This window comes from Mus caroli, chromosome 7 (assembly GCF_900094665.2).
Source record: "Mus caroli chromosome 7, CAROLI_EIJ_v1.1, whole genome shotgun sequence".
Classification (NCBI taxonomy): Eukaryota; Metazoa; Chordata; class Mammalia; order Rodentia; family Muridae; genus Mus; species Mus caroli.
The window spans coordinates 107,598,651-107,613,436 of NC_034576.1; the positions used below are offsets into that span (position 1 = coordinate 107,598,651).

Here is a 14,786-nt window from a genome sequence, read left to right on the forward strand (position 1 = left end):
CGGAGGATCCAGCAATACCTCTCCTGGGAATATATCCAGAAGATGTTCCAACCGGTAAGAAGGACACAAGACAATTCTTTCTTATGTTTATCTCGTTCTTCATGCTGGCACCCTTAGCCTAAGCACACACACTGCCACCTTTAACCAATACTTCAGTTTACTGATTCACATCAAGGGGTATTTCCTGAGTCATCTACTCCTAGAAGGCCCTCCTGTTATGGACCTAGCTTTAAAATATAAAACTATAAAACCTTAATTCTTAATAATATTTATGTTACACACTAATTGATATATATTACCTTATGTTAGTTATATTATATGAATTATTTTATAACACTTAGAAGAGTACATGGAGTGGTTGATAAAACAGATATTCATCAATTTATGATGGTGTGACAGCCAATAAATCCTTTGTAAATGTTGTAATTCACAAATGTTAATACACCTACTCTACCGAACACACTAGCTTACTAGCAAAATGTACTGTAGATTTCAGCTGTTTACTGTCATGAATATACGGTTCATGGAATATACAGTTCTCTGGAATCAACACTTCAGCGAAACTGTCCAGCACTTACAAAAGCATGCTTTCAAGTGCATAAACTTGGAAAAGATCAAAATTCAAAACTGTATGGCTTAGGGTGAATGCATGTCACTTTTGAATCATTGTAAAGCCGGAAAATAGGAAATTGAGATCTATGTGTATTGCTGTGATGAATGGATAGATGCAGTTTCCCATCAAGCATGCATTAATAGTTGTTGAATAGAGGAGAGAAGGTACTAGGAGAAAAGCATTGCTCTCAAGGTACTGTAAATTTACCATGATGATGGGATTGATGTTCATGAAAATCCACAGTCTAAGGCAGTCATCATCTATTTGGGTTGTCTTCAGGAATAGACTCTTGTGCAAATTCAAATGAAGAGAGTCCATAGTGTGGTGGATATGGAAACAATAAATGTCAAGTGTCATACAAGCTTGGTAGATCGAGGAATTTATACTGTTACCCAATTTAATCAGATGTCTTGGCTAATCCAATAGAACTCCATATGCTGGGATGAGTGTTTAGTATAATTTAAAATTTAGATAAAATGGAATGGATTTTGTATTCTTAAATCATTAATCATTAGGAATGTGCTGAATTTAGAAGAAGAAAAAAAAAAACAACAGAATCAGGGAGGCATTTTTTTTAACAACAGGAGAATGGCTACAATAAGTTTCCAAGATTATGCTTCTAGATGTGGAATCAGAGCACCAATAAAATGCAAACAGTCTTTAACCGGGGCCTGAGAATAGTCTGTGTGAATGGTAAGTGTACTATGAAGTTCATGGCTGACAGAATATGCATTTCCTAGTACATTTCTCTGGGTGCTTGGGCTTAGGGATCATAGTCAGCACTGCACGGAGCCTAGCCACACAGTTCTGAGAAGGTGTCAGCACTTGCCACATTGTACATCCAACCACCATTCTGGAATGTTCACTCACACCATGTGTCTCTCCAGTCTAAAGACTAACTCCGGTTTTGACCAAATGTGCTGCAAGACTTCAGGGACCTGCCAGTTGATATTAACACCCTTTCCCAGAGTCTGTTCACAGTCGTGGTCCCTCCTTTAAAGAGACATCATAAAGGGACACTCATAACTTTCACAACCAGCAAGGAGGTGAAACACAGGACTTGGACTGTGGAAATGAGGTCAGATTTGTAACTCTGTGTTAGGAGAAGCGTACTGGGAGCTGATGGTTTTCACAGCCCTTGGTGATGATTCTTTGTCAGCTTGGTTGATAGGATTACAATTCTGCAAAACCGTCTTGTTAGTCTTCGTGTGCGTGTGTGTGTGTGTGTGTGTGTGTGTGTGTGTGTGTGTGTGTGTGCGTGCGTGCATGTGTGGTTATGTACATGGTTTTATGGATGTGTGCATGGATGCTCCAGCACAAGGAAGCCAGAGGTAGATAGCAGGTGTTTTTCTCAGTCTGTGTCCACCTCATGTTTTTTAAGAACGGGTTTCTCACTGACCCTGAGGTCACTGCTGCAGGCTGGCAAGCAAGATGACACATCTGCTGTCTTTGCCCCACAGTTCCTGCACAGCAGACATTTAACTAACTGAGCTTTCTCTCCAGTGCAGCATCTCTTAGTGGTTTTAGATATTTTCTCCCTGAGTCAGGTTTGTTCTTTCCTCTGGCCTGGGCACTGTCAAGGAGCGTTAAGCAAACAGACACAGAGATCATGGAGGGCACGATGCTACAAGCCCTTTGTTCACAGACACCTAATGATCTCATCTCATCCTCACAGCACACTACCCCAGGAGGATGCTACAAATAGTGTTGACAACTTCAGAAGCATTAGCTTCACAGGCCGTGAGTGATGTGTTTAATTTTCTCTTCAACATTCAGAAGTTGCTATGCAGTCCTTCTGAGCACTAAGTCTCCCGATCATCACTCCAAACCTAGAGCAGTGTGTCACTGTAGAGGCTGGAATGGTGCCTGATAGCTCTGTGCCTTGAGGTTTGGGGAAGGCTTAGTAGAACCTTTCTGAGTCTGGCAAGATCCCCACCCCAGCCCTTTCCAAGTACTCTACTTGCTGATGAGTCTGTCTTCCTCATAGTTGACCCAAAGCTTCAAATCCAAAGGGCACATCCTTGAGGACAGCCCAGACACAAGGAAGACAGTGCCCTGCTTGTCATATTACGTTCTCTAAAATGTGTTAGTTAGAGCCATATCTCTGAGTGCTTTATGTCTTCCTCTTATATCAGAGCATTATCACAGACCCACTATTCCTGCACCTCTGGCTGTGTTCCTATCTTCCCCTTTCCTGAACTTTCATGGAATCCAGGACACTGTTGAGGACATTAAGGAGAGTCAGGTCACAACCAAGAGAGCAACCTTCCTACCTACTACAGGTAATGGAAGAAGTGTCTTATATTGACTACCAAATCCCTTCTTTTCTGTACACACCTAGAACTCTAATTTGTCTCTTATACAGCTGAGATTCAGCAAGGCCCCCACACCCATGAAGCACCCAGAGTGTCATGTTGGGTGTGGAACATCAAGGCTCAGTGGTTACCCCTCAGAAGACACTCTTCTGTTTATTATGATGTCTTCCTCCTAAAGTCCAGCCTCTGTATAGGGCTGTAGGTGTAGGAGAAGATCAGGAGGGAGAGAGCCTGAGTCTGGCCAGAGTTCCTGTGCTCTGGGCAGGTGGACACGGGAGGACTGCCAGACACTTTCCACGTGACCCCGGTAGGCATCTGGCTGTGTGAAGCCACTGGCCCCCCTCACGGTGGGGAGTGGACAAGGGGCAGCTCCTGATACCAGGTCCTCAGTCTCTGGCATCCCAGGCTGGATAAGGCAGAGGAGCTGAGGACAGAATAGGGGCCTCAAGGCGACACTCGGCCCCAGAGTGTAAAGGAAGAGAAGTCAGAGGGAGAGGGGGCGCCGGGTGGTTCCCACACACGTGAGTGTCTTTAGCCTGGTCTGTGGCTGGAGTGTAGGAAGGCCTTTTTATGGGAGGTTAGGTGCAGCTCTCTAGAAGAAATCTTATCCCATTGTCCAAGCACAGCAGGTATTGATGAACAAAGAAAGACTATGGTTTTAGAGCATTATTGTAGAAAGGCATGGGGAAAGAGAAAAGGTAGAAAGAGGGAGACGAGCCATGGCCAAAAGGAGAGAAGGGGGAAGGGAAAGACAGAAAGAGAGTTAGAGAGTAAGAAAGGTGAAGCCTTAGAGAGAGAGTAAGGAAAGTAAAAGCTTAAGAGAGCAAGGAGAGGCCAAGCAGCCCCTCTAATAATGGGCTTGTTATCTTGCTGTTGCTAGGTAACTGGGAGGAGTCTAGCCTGAAGGTCAGAAGCTTGGGACACTGTCTACTTGACTGAAAGCCATGAGACTCTCCCGTGGGGGCTGTGGGGGCAGTAACTGACAGGAGCTAAGGGTCCAGGAGACATGAGGGAATGCCTTCTGATCCATGTAGGTGGGAATTACCACCCATCAGGTTTCACTAGGGTTCAAAACCTCAGCTCCACTGGAGACTAGGCTGTCTGTACATAGCCCATTACCTCACACCTCTGCTTCATCAAGTTCCCACAATTTCAAGTTCTTTAAGACCTTTTCCATTTTCACTTATTTATTATGTAATTTGAACAGTTGGGTATGTGTTTCTTTACCCAGTCATAGGCAGGATTAATTGGATTCCAGGTATGGTGCATCAGGTTCTAGGAAGTCTCCCCTAAGTAAGACATCATCCCCACACTTTAGGGATTGAGAGGTCTTACAGTGCAAGGTAATCAGTGCAGCGATACAGCGATGAAAAGATTATAATTGAGAAGGAAAGGAGACATGTCAGACATGCCCTACAGAACTCAAGAACCACTTGACAAGAGACAGATGGCTTGGGGTGGATCTGATGACTGTGAGGGAATTACATCCCAGTCCTTTCTATCTTCCACTTCTTGGTCAGAGAGTTAAATGCATTTCTCTCTTCTGATTCCTGGAGACAAGCACTTTTCTGGTTTTTGTAAGGTTCACTGGGGACCACTTAGTAATACAGAAGGATCCAAGCTTTTACTCTGGGCACATAAGCCACAGAGCACAAAGAGGCAGCTGATGCTGAGGAAGAGCATCATTACTCTTCACGTCCCCCCTCCTTATATCGTTCCTATAAAAGCTATGGACATGCTTCCCAAATGCATAGTGGTAATTTTGCTTTTCTGCTGAAAAATGAAGAAGCAGGCTTATATCAGAAGAGGATAGCTAAGAAGGATAATAAAGTTTTTCTTTGTGTGGAGTTCTAAGTACTGATGTGTGAATTGTACTTGAATAGATTACCATGAAGCTCTCAACATAACTATCATTGTTCGCTTAAGAATAGAGAGAACAGGATTCATCCCATATACAGCCACCAAACTGAGACACTATTATGGATGTCAACAAGAGCTTGCTGACAGGAGCATGATATAGCTGTCTTCTGAGAGGCTCTGCCAGTGCCTGACAAATACAGAGGTGGATGCTCTCAGCCAACCATTGGACTGAGCACAGGATCCCCAATGGAGGAGCTAAGAAAAAGGACCCAAGGAGCTAAAGGGGTTTGTAGCCCTATAGGAGGAACAACAATATGAAACAACCAGTATCCCTAGAGCCCCCAGAGACTAAACCACCAACCAAAGAGTGCACATGGAGGGACCCATGGCACCAGCCACATATGTAGTAGAGGATGGCCTTGTTGGACATCAGTGGGAGGTGAAAGCCTTGGTCCTATGAAGCCTCAATTCCCCAGTGTAGGGGAATGCCAGGACAGGGAAGGAGAGTGGGTGAGTTAGAGAACAGGGTTAGTGGGAATGGGGTAGGGGGTTTGGGGAGGGAAAACCAGAAAAGGGAATAACATTTGAAATGTGAATAAAGAAAATAGCTAATGAAAAAAAGATTAGAGAGAACAAAAGCAAAACCTAGGAGATGTATTTGTATAAGCAGTTGGTATTTTGCAGTTATTATACAAAATCTCAGGGCACTATTATAGTCATTACTGATTTATGGAAAAGTCACTCAGAATGTTCTATTGATATGCAATCTCAAAGAATTCTGTTATGCCTGAGTCTTTATGGGTTTGTGTTTGAGCCCCTGCTGAGATCAATACTATCTCAGAGTGCACCTGTCTCAATACAGAAAGTCACATACATATCATATCAGATTTTTGTTGTAACTCTTGAATCGTGAATCACATGGACCAGACTAAACCATGTGATGGCTTTTCTATGCGTGCCATTAACATACATAGAGGCAATAGCAATGAATTACTATAATATATCAGCAAGAGACAGACATATAAAGAGTTTAAAACACAGGGGAGTCTTTACTACCAAGAAAATTGAAAAGGTATTTGAGCTTTTATTCTTAACATTATTACCTTTTGTAATAATGTTAATAATGGAACCCATAATTTATAGAATAACATGAATCCAGATTTTGAATGTACTACTTGCTAAATATTTATAACAACTTGCATAGATAACATTATTGACTTTACTGTTAGATAAGAAATCAAGGGTTAGAAATTTTAAGTAGCCAGCCAAAGTTTTATACTAGAATATGAAATAGACATAATTTAATTTTTTAAAATAAATTTGTTTGTTGTGAAGAGTCAATAGAGAGGGTTGTGATTACCGAGTTTAATGAGATCTAATTCTAACACTATAAGACACTGAAAGAATTTTTATAATGATGATAAATCAGAATGGTGTAGATAAATAAAGGAGAATTGTAAAATATGGACAATGTTTTCAGGGTTGGAATACTGCTGCAAGTCTCTGTGAAGGAGAGGGCACTGGAATCTGGATTTCAGTAGATGAGATGGGTCAATTTAGGTAAAGGATGAAGGAGACAGGAGCACAAAAGTCCCATTGTAAAGTAGGTATGTGCTCTCCTCTCTGCCTTCTTTTTCCTGTGTGGCATTCGAGTTGGGGGCCAGCTGTGTTTCTGCAACCTCAGTTTCCTCCCTCAGGGTGGGAAGGTGCTACTGTACAACAGGCTGGAAGAATATATGGGGCCTGCCGGATCCCCACCTGTCTGGGTACTTGTCTGAGGAAAGCGTTCTCCAAGGACTTTGGTGATACAACTCTTTTAGAGGATACTCAGTGAAACATCTCATAGGATCTTCAGTAAAATAGCTGGTGTGTATACTCATTATTCGGGGTGAAGAAAGGCTATATATGAACCTTAGAGAGTGGAAAGGAGTTTTATGGGTAAAAGTAAAATCATTGGCTAGAGTTTAAAATACTGGGAATGCCTCATTTGCATGGAGAGCCAGTCCAGGAATCCCAAGTACTTGCTGGGCAGGATCTTATTGAGAAAGAGGAAGTGTACCTTGTAGGATTGCCACGGACTATATAACATTTCTCAGGTAAAAGATTGGGGGTGTGGCTCCCCAGATAAGGTCAGACAGGGAAGAGGAAGCCCCACTAAAATGAGTCCTCCATTTTGCACAGAGCTCAAAGGAGCCATCCAGACAAGGTAGATTACAAACTTAGGTAGCCAGGTTTTCCAACATGACTATATAATTAGAACAGTGTTTCAATGGTGACATCAAACATGTGTAATTGGAAACATACAACTCCTAGGATGGCATGTAGTGAAGATATTCTCAAAATCTGCCATGCCAGTCCATGATTTATCCATGCATTATATTCACCAAAGTGTTTTATATACAGGAATGACATGGTAATAGTGGAACTTTAGGAAGATCCTGTGTCTTTGAAGTGATTAAGATGAAACATAACAAAAATACAGGTATAATAAAAATTTTCAGGTGAAAGAATCATGGGGTGTGTACTCCCATGAGATATTTTTACACTAAAGATAAACTTGGAATGAAATGAAGCATACTAACCAGTTAAACAAATTCAATGATAAGTCACATAGGAAAGAGGAAGGAGGAAATTCTGAACCCTGGAACTGACATGTAATAGGGGGGAGAAGGTGTGGGATGCAGACAACCCAGGAACAACTACTGAGTGCTGTGTCACTAGGCTGCAGGAGATGAGTGTCAAGGTAACAGATGACATAGCCTTCAGCACTACTTACACAGTCAGCATTGTGATTTCAAGTTGACAGTTTTGAAACCAGTCACTGAGTGGCAGAGTTGACATCTCTCTCAAGGCAGCTGTGCTCTGTGTTTACTCTTATTCCTCATGACAGCTAAACTCAGCCTGGTTCAGATGTGTGGAAGACTCATCTGTAAACACTTGCATCCAGAAAGGATTCTCTTCCTTCAATCTAACTTTATTTCCTTGTGCTTCAGTTTAAGTAACTTTACTCTTCTGGTGAGCATGATAGATCTACCATGAAAATCTTGCTATATCAATTCTTACAATAAAGCCCTCCCTCACGTCCTCTAACTTCTTCCATATTGCCCCTACTTTCTCTCAAATTTATTCTTGTTTTTTCTTTTTGAGATTCTAATATAATTACATTTCTCAATCCCTTTCTTCCCTCCAAACACCCCATATACTTTTGCATGCTCTTCAAATTCACAGCATATTTTCTCATTAATTGTTATTAAATGCATATATGCATATATTCCTAAATATAACCTACCAAGTCTGTATAATGTTGTATGTATGTTTTTAGAACTGGCAGTTTAGCACTGGACAACCAATTGATGTGCTTCTTCCTGGAAAAGAACACCTCTTCCACTCCCTTTCCTCAGTTGCCTATAGATCTTTGTGTAGGGCTGAGACCTCATTGGTTTTTATCCATCCATTTTGGTTTGTCCATTGGTGTCATGATTAGTGGGGAAAGTGCAATATACTGAAAGACATTTTATGAAAATCAAATCCTGGCGTTTTTGTGGTGGGAAACTGTGGGTATCCCCTGCTTTATCAAGCACTGTAGTAGAACTAATAGACAAATAATCTCATTTGTACTTAGGATGGGTCATGAATGGACACAGCTGATGCCAAAAATCAGATGAAAAGTTCTAAATCTGGGATTGGGCGGATAGTTCAGTAATGATTTCTGCTTTTGCACAATACTCATGCTTAGATCCCAGCACCTACACGGAACCTAACTACCATCTATAATTCTTCATTCAAGACCTGAAGCCCTCTTCTGACTTCCATGACATCAGGAAGCCTGACAGGGGAAACAATTAGACACACGAAATAAACAATATTTTTAATAAAAATGCAAAGTCTCTTCCAATCAAATATGGTATATAGTGAGATTAGCCTGAGCTATGGGATGGTGGAACAGAAGAGATGAGAAACAGGGAGGGGAAGGTAGAAGAGGAAGGAGAGGAGAGAGGAATTGATCTAGGAAGGCACTAAAAGGCACATTTGCCAAAAATAAAAGAGTTGAGGTGCTCAGGATAAAGAGCTCCACCCCAAGAACCACACATCTCAGACCACTGTCAGTGTTTTGCCCTAAGTATCCCTTCATGGCACAAAACCCAGGCAGGGCTCTGCCACACTGAGTCATACAGGAAAAACAAAGACTCCAGGTCCGTTACAAATCCTGCAGGTCTTTTCCTGCATGTGTCATGAAGCTTGTATCCATCTTCTTCATGGTAATTTTTCCTTTTAAACAGCAGGAAAGAAAAGGATTTGAAAGTGAATGTTTCTTATGCTGCCTAAGATGTTTGTAAAACTCAGAGTCAAAATCACTTAGTATTTAAAAACTTAATTTCTTTTTAATATAAAAATTATTTCCTATTTTCCCATTATGTATTATGAGTTCTAAAGGTGCCTGGGTACCTCTTACAACCTTCTCAGCAAGTTCTGGATTCCCTGCTTGATCTCTCTGGTTCTTACCCCATAAACAATGGGATTTAGAGCAGGGGGTATGAGGTGATGCAGGATATTGAGTAGGATGGGGATGTCTGGGGGAATCCTCTCCCTGGCCAGGTTAGTAATGACTAGCACCAGCAAGACTGTGCTGAAGAAGAGGATGAGGATGAAGTGGGAACCACATGTGCTCAGGGCTTTGGCCACAGCTCCCTCTGCTTTGATTCTGAGCACAACACGGAAGATAAAAGAGTAGGAGAGTACAATGAGAATGAGGTCAGAACCCAGCAGGGTCCAACCTGCTACAAGCTGATATAGTTTATTGAGGGTAATGTCATCACAGGAGAGCCTGGATACTGACAGGTTGGTGCAAATGCAGTTCTTGATGATGTTCTGAGCACAGTACTTTAGTCTGGCAGAAAGAATGGGAACTGGGAGAGAAATTAGGGCATTCCGGCTTATAATGAAGATGGCAGCCTTAACCACAAACTGATCAGTGATGATGGTCGGGTACTGTAGAGGTTTACAGATGGCCACATAGCGGTCATAAGCCATGACCATGAAGGTGCAAGACTCCATCGTCAGGAAACTGTTCATGACAAACATCTGGAGGAAGCAGGCAGAGAAGCCAATAGATTTATTGTCAAACCAGAAGATGGCCAGGACCTTAGGTATGACAGTGAGGCAGAGCACAATGTCCAGCAGGGATAGAAGGCTGAGCAGGTAGTACATGGGCTCATGCAGAGAGGCCTCCATCCTGATGGTGATGAGAAGGGTGGCATTGGCCCCCATGGCCAGGAGGAAGAGGAGGCTGAGGGGCAGGGACAGCCAATGCTGCCAGGTCTGGTAGTTGGGGAAGCAGATGAGGAGGAATTCAGAAATGGTAGCTTCAGAATCGTTGGATAATGCCATGGAAGAAATTACAATCAAGCCGAAAATCCAAAATTCACATAATGAAGTCAGTGAAGTGACACAGAAAAGATATGTTCTAGATAAAGTAGGTCTCAAGTTTCCATCCCCCTTGAACCTGTCCCAGTGAAGTTTTAAAATCACCATCATTATCATCATTAACATATCAAAGAGCACTATACTGAATACTTCATATTCATTAATTCAGTCCTTTCTTTGAAAAGACTCTTCCTGAATAGCTTGGAATATGGCCATTAGTGAAAGGCATCCAACATCACTCTTCACTTCCACAAGTATGAGCATAGACAAGCATGTCAGTGCACACGCACACATACACCATACATACACACACCCTTGCATTTTTTAAAATATTGTTTAAAAGAAAGGATTCGGTATTCTGGCCATTCCAATGGATCAATGTCATTGATCAAGGTAATGACTTGAAAAACTAAAGAAACAGAGAACAAGACTTCCGTGTCAACATAATAACTAAGTAGACTCAGTGGTTTAGTTTTTATGGAAGGAAAAAATTAAACTTTCCTAAGAGATAAGAATGGGGAAATAAGGAGTTTTAATGACAAGAAAATTAATTTGTTTTAGATAGAGAAAATTTTCGTCTTTTTTTATTAAAAATAGATTTTCATATAATATATTTTGACCAAGGTTTCCTATCCCCCAACTCCTTCCAGATCTTCCCCCTACATTCCTACCCACCCAAATCCACATCCTTGCTATCTCTCAATAAAAACAAACAGCAACAACAGACAAACAAAAGAGAACAAAGAGGAAAAAAAGAGCCAATTGAAAAGCACAAGAAAGACATAGAAATGTAAACATACACACATTTGCACACACAGAAATGCCATAAAAACACAAGATACTGAAAAAATTGCAAAGTATCTACATAGTTTCCCAACATTCATTGTAACTATACTGTGCCTGAAAATAAGGAGAAAATTAAAGTTTTCATATGAAAATGTGCTTTCTGTATTGGAAAAATTAAATAAAGACGTAGTAGCATACAATGCTGTGGCAGGAAAACAAAACATTTTTTTTTAGAGTCTGAATTTTAGACAAAGAATTTTCAAGTGGGGTTGATAGTCATGATGTCACAGTAAGGGAAATATGTGATAGGACATGGCAGTAGAGAACACTGAAAAAGATCTTATACCTGACCAGTGTGTCTACGTGACCTTGTGTGCAACAAGGATAGGTATAGAATATCATGTTTCTCTCCACTACTCTTCTCTCATGAGAAAGTTTCCATGCTAGAAACCAATAATGATAACTAGCCACATGGCAAAACTGTGACAAAACTGAGGCCTTCTGCTAGGTAGGTGGGTAATGGGACAATGTTCCTATTATAATACCAGGAACTTGGATTTCCCTATATGTTTCCACAAGATACAAGTAGCTATGTGGGGCACCAGCAACAGTACAATTTTCATGTTATTAGATGAGAGCTAGTATATATATATATATATATATATATATATATATATATATAGAGAGAGAGAGAGAGAGAGAGAGAGAGAGAGAGAGAAAGAGAGAGAGAGAATAAATTTAAGAGAGGAGGATATATGGGAGAGATTGGAGGCAAGAAGGGAAATGATATAGTGATATAATAATTTAAAATACATTATAAAAATAAATTTAAAAGAGAAATGGCTTTTCCTCTGAGAAGAATATTGGGTGTGCTTGTAAATATCTTCAGAAATGAGTGGAAAATGTCTGACTGTTTTGATTTGCTTTGGAGGATGATTTTTCCAGATCATTTGTTCTTCAAAAAATAACACTTTTGTTTGGCTCATTACAAGGATGGGTCTGTTGCTGGTCATAGGGCAGACAATGTTCTTTGGGGTTTTTTGCTTGTTTGTGTGTGTGTGTGTGTGTGTGTGTGTGTGTGTGTGTGTGTGTGTGTATTAGACAAGCTTTCTCTGTGTAGCCCTGACTATCCTGTAACTTCCTATGTAGACCATGCTGATCTCAAACTCAGAAATCCAACTACCTCTGCCTTTCAGGTACTGGGATTAAGGGCGTATACCACCCAACCTAGCTCAGACATTTTCATTCAAGTGGAGAAATACAGTTCTTTGACCATGTCCATCCAAATACCCTCTCTTTTCTTCCCTTCCTCCACTCCCACAATAAAGCTTTCCTAGTAGGAATAGAAGTCATCCAGTATTCCACAAACTATAACTTCTTCAAAAGAGAACTCTGGAAGTTTAAAACTAAGCATGTTTTAGAAACATAAGCAAAATGTAAGTTGACATCTACCAAAGAAACAGTAAACACTCATCAATAAGTGTTAGGTAGATAAGCCCACATAAGAGCCCTTTACCAACCCTTTACCAAACTTGCCAAAGGTTCCTTATACATAGGAACCAATCATCCCAGAATGTGGGATGCACATTCTAAAATCTGATCTGTTGGGGTTCTATCTATTTCTTTTTTCAAGATGACTCAGGAACTAGGCTATGCACCAACTCCTATGTCAATATGTACTGTTTCTGTGCCCATGCTAAAGAGACCTGCATCAAAATTTAGCACCTTGCAAGTGCATCTAATTCTCCCCCCACACACCATTTTTGAGCTCTGTCCAATTCATTGAATATTTACATGGAATGAAAGAATGGCTTTTATATTATATACCCTTCTGTAAAAATGTATTTAAAAAAAAAAAAACAAAAGTCCTGTCAGATCTCAGAAGTACCCTCTTGGCAGCATCGCCAGCATTTGCTTCAGCCCTAAATCTTCTCCAGTGATGGTCCCCTGCATCGGGGACATTTAAATGCTTTCTCTCACTTGCATAATCTATAACCTTTTCTTCTGTTGGGCAACTGGGAAACTCATCACAGGTAAGTGAAGATCTAAATGTTCTTAGTTAAGTGAACTCGTGTGTTTACAAGGAAAGCTCACCTGTTGATTTCTGGAACACCTGTCCTGTTGATTTCTAGAACCTAGACTGCTCTCATATTCAAAATATCATCATTTCAAGAAAAACTTGTAACCTAGGACTGTCCTGATTGGGAATTTTTCACATGAAAAAGTTAAAATTTCACCCTCTTAAAATGTAAAGTGTACATATATCCTCTAACTGGTACTCTACATAGGGGATAAGTAGAATTGTCTAAGCCTGGGGATCTCAGATCCCTGCACAATTAAAATTGGCAATATGCAGGGTGTGCATGTAAAAGAAGACTGTTTTAAATTTTTTTTCTTCTTTTTAACTTCTGGTTTCTACAGCTTATATTTGATGGATTAAATTTTCAGAGCCATTTCTTATTTTCTCAAATATAAGGAAATTGTTAAAATAAAAAAGTTAAATGCATGAATTCCTAGTAGATAAATGGTACCCCTGTAAATGGCATGTGACAATTGAGACAAACTGCATGATTTTGTAATTAAATGAATTAATAACAAATATTATGCTATTTCAACATTTCATATAATTACAGTAATAAAAGTAAGAAATGAAACATGATTGCTCAGTTTCAATGAGAAAGTCAATCTAGTTTAGGTCTTGCTACACATGAACAGCAAACACTGAACCCCTGCTAAGACCTAGTCAAACCCCATCCAAACTCTGTGCTAGTCTTAATACATCCTCCCACCCCAAACTAAAGTTAGTGACAGCCAACCTTGCCCAACAACCAGAAGATGTGATAAGACCGTGTACCTAATAGACTTTGAAATAAATAGGAGTGAAATAGAGAGCTAAAACCACACAGGTTTTTTGTTATGACAAAAGAAAAATGTGACCTGTTTCGAGTGTAAACTTGTACGCTCCTGATTGTCCATTAATGAGGAAAGGAAGCAGGGTCATGTGTCTAGGGTTATATTGTTCTCATACTCCTGCCCTCCAAGGCTAATGCACAACTTGACAAACTTGTAAAATAAACTGCCTTACCTTTACTACTCTTACTCTCCAGTGATCTTATGAAACTAGGATCTTCGTTTCTCACCACAGCTATTTCTGATATTTGTTACAATATAGTTAAAACATAAATTCAATTCTTTTATCATAAATATGCTTCTGTGATTTACTGTCATTGAAAACTTGGGCTTTGAGTTGTGAGTGTGTGTGTGTGTGTGTGTGTGTGTGTGTGTGTGTACACCACTGTTTTTGTTTCCCTAGAGGTCAATCTGAAGGTGCACATAGATACTATGGAGAATCATGGTATATTTGGAGGGGGAAGTGCTGAACTAGAAATGTTACTTTAACCCTTTCAGAATTTCCTACACTGGATGGTGTATGGACCAACAAACAGTAACTGTCTGGAAATGAGTACATGTAAGATTAAGATTAAGGGGTCAGAAAATCCAGCACCTGAATTGGGTGAGGTCCCATTCCATGGAGCACAGATGATACCTCTCAACGTGTCCTCTCATGATGGTGCTGATTGGATCCACCAGCCACAGATAACTCAGTTAAGTTTTAAAAAAAAAAAATCACTTAGGTCAGTGTACCTTGCACCAGGATCTAAGTGCCTTGGCAGGGTCAGCACCTGTATTCTAATTTGTATTGAATGAATTCTGCCTCCTTTCCATACCAACCTCCTAGACTCCCACTCACTCCTCAGTGTATCTTTCATGTAGATTCCCTGGAACTC

At 40.5% G+C, this 14,786-nt stretch overlaps 1 protein-coding gene across 1 annotated transcript; it reads right to left on the bottom strand.

Moving 5' to 3' along the window:
* Positions 1–9,216: 9,216 nt before the first annotated feature.
* Positions 9,217–10,209, bottom strand: LOC110299065 (olfactory receptor 56A4). Its single transcript, XM_021168662.1, has one exon. It carries the CDS (start codon positions 10,174–10,176, stop codon positions 9,238–9,240), a length of 939 nt encoding a protein of 312 aa, XP_021024321.1. The 5' UTR covers positions 10,177–10,209; the 3' UTR covers positions 9,217–9,237.
* Between the last annotated feature and the right edge of the window lie 4,577 nt (positions 10,210–14,786).

Coding starts and splice junctions, on each gene's coding strand:
- LOC110299065 (XM_021168662.1), bottom strand. CDS start 10,176: ATGGCATTATCCAACGATTCTGAAGCTACCATTTCTGAATTCCTCCTC.